This window comes from Bos indicus, chromosome 6 (assembly GCF_029378745.1).
Source record: "Bos indicus isolate NIAB-ARS_2022 breed Sahiwal x Tharparkar chromosome 6, NIAB-ARS_B.indTharparkar_mat_pri_1.0, whole genome shotgun sequence".
In the NCBI taxonomy this organism is placed as follows: Eukaryota; Metazoa; Chordata; class Mammalia; order Artiodactyla; family Bovidae; genus Bos; species Bos indicus.
In genome coordinates this window covers 46,596,109-46,603,423 of record NC_091765.1, presented here as the reverse complement: position 1 = coordinate 46,603,423, position 7,315 = coordinate 46,596,109, and the positions used below count along the sequence as shown (strand labels likewise).

The window sequence follows — 7,315 nt, the reverse complement described above, 5'->3', positions numbered from 1 at the left end:
TAAACATTCCTAGCTGTGTCTTTGGAGAAGGAAATGGCAACCCACTCCAGTGTTCTTGCCTGGAGAATCCCAGGGACAGGGGAGCCTGGTGGGCTGCAGTCTATGGGGTCGCACAGAGTCGGACACGACTGAAGCGACTTAGCAGCAGCAGCTGTGTCTTAACTAATTCCAACTTCTAGCACTACTCAGAAATAATAGGGATGGATATTCATGCTTCTAAGCAAATACGTGCACATTCCATTATCCTTCACCTGACATTCTTCCCAAAGATCACATTTGCACCTTTGGCATCTTACCAGCTGACAACCATTAGAGCTACTCTCTAGGATAATCAATGATTAAAGTCACAATGATTGTTTCTGAGTCACAATTATTTTCCAAAGCTTTTCATTATTACATCGAAGTATCTGAATTAAGAATTTAGCTGTGAAGGTTTAAGAAGCAGGAGAAAATCACAATCACTGACTTTGTGTTGTGTGGTGAGTGAGGACAAAGAGAACATCCTTGCAGGGAGAAAGCTTAGTTTCAGGAAAAAAGAACAGCTGTCAAAATTGGCTCAACAGGCCACTGGGAATGACCTCATTACACTCTACTTTCTTATAGAAGAAGATGGGGTGGGGGCGGGTGGTGTTTCTGGATCAACAGTCTGGGATTTCAGCATCAGCAGAAATGATCCACCAGGCAAAGGTGCCAGAAATGAACGACCTGCATGCTGACTGCACTCAATGAGCAGGGTCGTGGAATACACGGAGGTGAGAAGCAGGGACTACGGTTGATCATGCCAGAAAGAACTTAATACACACCTGAACTTCATACTTATCTTTTAGACAATGTGTTTTGGAATTTCACATTTTAAAGTGCTACTTCCAAAAAAAATAAATAAATAAAGTGCTACTTCCCCCAAAGCAAAGCATTCTATAAATTCCATTAAAAAGAAAAAAACCTTAGTTCAGCATGAATGTTTCTTGTTAAGAGTTGAAACCCTGTTCCTTTTCTGGATTAGGTAATGTTCACCTGTCTTTTATTTAAACCCAAGAGGAGTCACGACTTCTTACGTATGTGTGCATAACACCTTAAACTATTTGTTGAACACCTGCACGCCAGGCACACAGACAACTTTATCCTTAACACACAGAACTGCGAGTAACTGTCCAGTCTTGCAGGTTCTCTCCAGGGCTGTGTGTTCTATCTCCCAGCCTAAAGCTTTAGGGTCTGACCATAGGTCAAAATTAATCACCTCATTTGTACCTTATATACGTCAACTTAATCGTTGCCCTCATTGTTGTCTAGCACTAAACTTGGGAAAAAGATTTTTCTTTGGGAAGAGGACTTACTACTGGGATCCTTCACCACTAGCATCTGATGTAGCTTGCCCTCTGTATCTTTTAAACTGGCAACCATTTAGGGATCCAAGGACAAAAAATATATACATATACACTGAATGGGTCTTTCATTAGGTTGCTTAGAAAGTGATCACATACTCTTTATATATTGTATTATTCCCATCTAAATTCTAAAGGAGCTATTACTTAATCTAGAGATGAGAGTCTGGAACTGACACATACACACTGCTATATTTAAAACAGATAACCAACAAGACCTACTGTTAAAAGAATAATAAATTATTTTTTAAAGGAAGCCATTACCAATCTTAGCCATTGAAAGTCTCACCATTCAAACCCCAACTAAATTACTTATTTAACAATCACTATTTTCAGAAGCAGAGAAGGCAATGGCACCCCACTCCAGTACTCTTGCCTAGAAAATCCCATGGACGGAGGAGTCTGGTAGGCTGCAGTCCATGGGACTGCAGCGACTGAGAGACTTCACTTTCACTTTTCACTTTGATGCACTGGAGAAGGAAATGCCAACCCACTCCAGTGTTCTTGCCTGGAGAATCCCAGGGACAGAGGAGCCTGGTGGGCTGCCGTCTATGGGGTTGCACAGAGTTGGACAAGACTGAAGCTACTTAGCAGCAGCAGGAGCAGCAGCAGCATTTTCAGAAGATGTCTTTAGCAAAATCCTGATAACCTGGCTTACGTTTTTTTCCTTTAGGGGATGTCAGATGAATAAACTTGCTATGATTTAAAAAATACGTAACAAGCTCCCCCTTTACTGTTTCCCTATTGAACAAAGTGGGCTTCCCTCATAGCTCGGTTGGTAAAGAATCTGCTTGCAATGCAGGAGACCCAGGTTCGATTCCTAGGTCGGGAAGATCCCCTGAAGAAGGAAATGGCAACCCACTCCAGTATTCTTGCCCAGAGAATCCCATGACAGAGGAGACTACAGGCCATGGGGTCACAAGAGTTGGCCACAACTTAGCGACTAAACCACCATTAAACAAAGTATGCTTTCTCTGAAAGCCTACTGAAGAGCCCCCAACAAAAAGCACAAACCATTCTATGTTCTTTCACACACCAGGCCCAAATGATAACTTCATACTGGAAAAGCAAGCTGTCATTAAATAATGCTCGTCAATCATGTTGAGATTAGTTCAAAATGTTCCTGAATTAGGAGACAACTCGAGTTGTCCAAAGTCTATTTCCCCATTTACAAGGATTAAAAAAACAAACCCTCTCAAAAAAAACCCTTTCTTTTTAAAGCACTATCTAGTTAAAAATGAAAAAAAGAAAAATAAAATCAGTACAGTTGTTACTTTGATGTGATGAAGCTTAGACAGCAAGGTAAAACTATAAACAAACTTTTAAGTATTCTGAAATCAATGATGATAATACATGTATCAGGCACGTCCAACAGAACACTTTTACAATGGTTTACATTTCCTTTTTATTTATTTCTTGAAACTGCCCATATTGCAGGTTTCTCATGGATGAAATATGGAACTGAGCAGATTCTTTTTTCTACAAAATTATGGTATAAACTTGCTCAATTTTCTATCTTATTGCTAATAAACCTTACAGGCGCACAGTTTGTAAAATAAACCCCTTAAGGACTGAATGCGTAGAGCATGCTGCAAGGTACAAGAAATAAGCTAAAAATGAGCATAAACCTACATCTGGACCAACACAGTACTGAATGCTGGCAAACATTTATCACAACACAGGGAAAAATTAATAAAAGGAAATACAGTTCAGTCCTGAAAGGGTTAAATAGAAACCCTAATATATTATTGTTTCTAACCATCCATCCCACGTTACAGTGCTTGAAAACAAAGTCAAAAGTCTGGCACAGAAAATTACACACATTTGTTCAGTATTCATCAGAAACACAGCTGCTTTTGAAATCAAAAGTAAGTAACTTAGTTAATAATTGAATAACATTTTGATTCAAAAAAGAACCCCACCACCCCCAACCCCGCATGGATTATCTGATTAAACATGAATAGTTTAGTTCTTAAAAACTGTTGACAATTTCCTGTGAGGGCACAGACAGTACTAGTTTCGTTAAAAAAAAAAAAAAACTAACCAGTTATTATCGCAAATAAGTCTGTGCAGTAAGAGTGACAAATATTTTACCAGTTAATATGCACATACGGGTATCTTTACTTGTCGTGGTTTAAGAAAAGTCAGCAGCAGATTATACTAGTGTTCAACTCTGAAACCATTCAAAATAAACAGGGCATTTTATATTTATAGCTTTTTGTTTGCCTTCTCAATCTATGTAATCAATTAAAACAATATATTAGATAAGAGGCAGCTTCTATGCATATTTTCAGAAACTGCATAGAATCATAAAAGCATAGGATATACTTCTAATACATGACTTAAAAAAAAAAAACTTGAACGTACTATACTTTAACTGAAGTGGTTACCATTCTGAGAGCCTTTATGAGGGAAAATGATCAGCATCTCTAATAATGCCACAATTGGAGGAAGGGCCACGTTCTACAATACTATAACTGGAGGACGAGGCTCCTGTAAATTATACACTGAAAATCAATTCACAAAAAATTTTTTAAGCAGCTGACAAAAGAACTACAGATAAATGATAAGCCATAACAGACAAATCATTTCAGTCTGTGGTATGTAGAATGGCATAAAGCAGTGGCAGGGGGTGGGGTGGGGGCCTGTAGGAGTATACTCTTAAATCTCAAAAAAAGAACCAACAACGAAAAGGGTTTACAGTCTAATATTTCAATTATCTTATTAAAATAAACAGAGCCAAAATTAGACTTAAACAGTAAAAAAGCAAAAGTTCATTTTAATGAAGTCATAAACTTGAAAAAAAATATTTGAGTTGCAATGCTGGGTAGGAATAGTTTGTGCTTCAAAAGCATCTTATTTGTTATCAGTTAATTTAATATAAACTGGTAACTAACTAACAAACTTGGGAAGTGGAGGAAACCTGTGGCCCATTTCAGCAGCACTGAAAACATTTCTGCGCTCTGAACAAAAAGCACTGTGTGAAGGCTACTTCCAGACTCAACAGAGAGCAGAATAAATACTACTCAGAAATAAGCAAGTTTGCAAGAAAAAGCCAGTAAACAGTTAAAACAAAGAAAGATAAGGCCACAAAGAATTCTGCCCTTGGTCACTGAAACAGATTTGAAGTACGAGGCAGGGTTAGCTTACAAGAGAAGCTAGTGACGGGAGCAGACTTAAAGAGAGATGGGCTGTATACAGCATAATGCAGCCGGTATTAATTAAAAAGGCTTTCAGTCAAGAAAAGACCACAACAACTTTAACTACGTGTTTTACAAATGACTTCGCCCTTGAAAACTGAGGAAAAAGCGACTTCAAGATGTTAGGAACTATATTTACAATGGCATAGTCTGAGCAAAAGACTGAGTAATGAAGATTTATCAAAGCTGTGGGGTGGGAATGCGGGGAAGCTACTAATGATGATGTTTTAAAAAGCCTACAGGTGGAAACTTTTCAAAATAGCCCAGGACACCAAAAAGACAATTTCTGTACGGAAAGATATGCAGGAAGTTACAGTTTTGCATCCTTAAGGTACTTGTGGCTTCTGTTTCATGGGACAGTAAAAGCTTACCACAATCTAGAGGTAGTTTTTACTCGAAGAAAGATGATTGTATTACTAGACCACGTCCTGTAACATTACACACATAGATCCTGTACTAAATGTAGCCCAATGAGTCTGCTGCAATTTCTAAGAAACCAAACAAAGGTATAACCAGAGTGCAGGAACAAAACCAATGTAAAAGAGGTGAGTCCAGCACAGATAGGGAGCACACAACCCGGAATGCAACCAAATCTTAAATGGAGAGGAAATGTTTTCTGAGTGGGTGACATTTGCGAAGACACTCAGTGTTGGGGAGAAGAAGACAAAAAAAAGGGATTTTTTGCATTTTTATAATCTTACAACTATCCATTTCTAAAGTATTGTCTTCCAGCTATTTTAGTTGGTCATCTAGTAAGAGCATCCTGTTTCAAGGTTACAGTGATGTTTTGACCTAGGCTACCCCCGCCCCCCCACCAAAAAAAAGTAAATAAAACCATGCTTTTGCTGAGATTTTTTTCCTCATTATACAATAAGGGCACCATCTACCAACTGGTAGCAAATACTTAGCATGATACTTTTTTGTTATCATATGCCAACAAGGCAGAAAAACACCCTGCTGAATTAAATCACTGGGAATATTCCAAGTTCAAAATAAAATGTTTAACTTACACATAATACAAGTTATGTACAAGATAAGGAGGGGGAGGAAACCTGAACAAATGTTGACTGAGTAGATACATTTCTGCACAGGAAAAGGGGAGGGAACACTGTAAAAACCAACATGTTCCATGCCATTAACTCATTAATGACTAAATGGCCACATTTAATTTCAGGTAAATGTTAGAACCTCTTAGATTACCACTATAAATACATTAAAAAAAAAAAGTAACACAGAGAAATAACTATCAACGGTATTTGAGAATAGAGACTAAGTACATTGAATGTATTGCAGGCAAGGCAGAGGCATATTTTTTTTTAAAGCTTTTGCACAGACTTCATATAATCTTAAAAGAAATATGAATGCAGGCCTTTACAAGATTTGACTTGCTGAAATCAAAACACCTTCCATTCAAGAAAAGTCATAAGACTTCAGCTTTTAAAAAAATAATAAAATAAAAAGAACAGTTCCAGCCTTGGACCAGAAAAGACCTGGAAGAGTATGGTAATTAGATTAAACAAGCATGGTCAGGCTTGGAACCTGAATGTACTTAAGAGCAAAAGCTCAAAGTGGGTGGGGAGGAGAACAACCTATTTGGTAACAAAGGTGTATTATATATGTGATATAAAAAAGGTATGGTGAAAATGTACCTTTTACTAAAGCTTATACAAGTTCCTTGGTCCATAAAAACTATGTTAGATTTTTGTCTTCTAGTTTGATTAACATTTTTTTTGAGGACTTCCCTGGTGGCTCAGACGGTATAAAGCGTCTGTTTACAATGCGGGAGACCAGGGTTCGATCCCTGGGTCGGGAAGATCCCCTGGAGAAGGAAATGACAATCCACTCCAGTACTATTGCCTGGAAAATCCCATGGACAGAGGAGCCTGGTAGGCTACAGTCCATGGGGTCGCAAAGAGTCGGACATGACTGAGCGACTTCACTTTGATTAACTTTTACTCCAGCCACATCTCTATTTCTCGCCCATTTAAACAAAATCAAACAAAAACCAACCAAACAAAAATAACGGCTGAAAAAAATAGATTTCCAGAAGTTTGTACATTTAGATGTTTTTTGTTTGTTTGTTTTGTTTTACTGTGGCTTCTGCACTTCAAATCAGCACTTGCAGGTAATGGGGTTTTTGAATAGTATAACCTGGTATGAAAAGTTTTCCCAAGAAACCACAAAAGATTGTTCATTTTTTTCTTTTTTTTGTCAACATTTTGCCGCACTCAAGTCAGTGTAAGTCCTAGCAAAAAGACGGTAGTTAGGACACAACTGTTGCTGTAGACGATGTGACACTGGTTGAATTTGTGCTGACGTTTGTGTAACTTCCCTCGCTGTTTGTGTTTGATTCATTAGGGGGCACTTGGCTTGAGTTGGCTCGAAGGATTGCTCCCGCTGCACTGCAGTGTGGCCGTGGCCCTGGTTCTGGGGTATAGGTAAAGGTAAGGCTGGTGGAATAAATGATTCCATCATTACGGACCAAAGTTACTGGAACCTGGACTGGCTGCCGGACCCATCTCCAGCCTTCTCGGAATGCAGAAATGTCTGGGACAACACAGAGCATACTCTCTCCACATCTGAGGAGGAAATAGAAATCACTTAAAAGCATGGCAAATTTTATAAATGAAACTTAAAAACAAGGTTGCTTAATACAGGACAATCAACCTCTTAATACAGGACTCTTGGGAAAGAGTCTCACATACCCACCCCCATCAAAAACTCTGGATAATG

At 38.5% G+C, this 7,315-nt stretch overlaps 1 protein-coding gene across 5 annotated transcripts in view; it reads right to left on the bottom strand.

Moving 5' to 3' along the window:
- Positions 1-2,762: 2,762 nt before the first annotated feature.
- RBPJ (recombination signal binding protein for immunoglobulin kappa J region) overlaps positions 2,763-7,315 on the bottom strand; it is a 242,205-nt gene continuing 237,652 nt past the window's right edge. For all 5 annotated transcript variants that reach the window (XM_019962550.2, XM_019962549.2, XM_019962551.2 and 2 more), the window contains one exon: positions 2,763-7,161. In XM_019962550.2, coding sequence (XP_019818109.1) covers positions 6,846-7,161 — 316 coding nt within the window. In that variant the 3' untranslated portion in view covers positions 2,763-6,845. The remainder of the gene's footprint in view (positions 7,162-7,315) is intronic.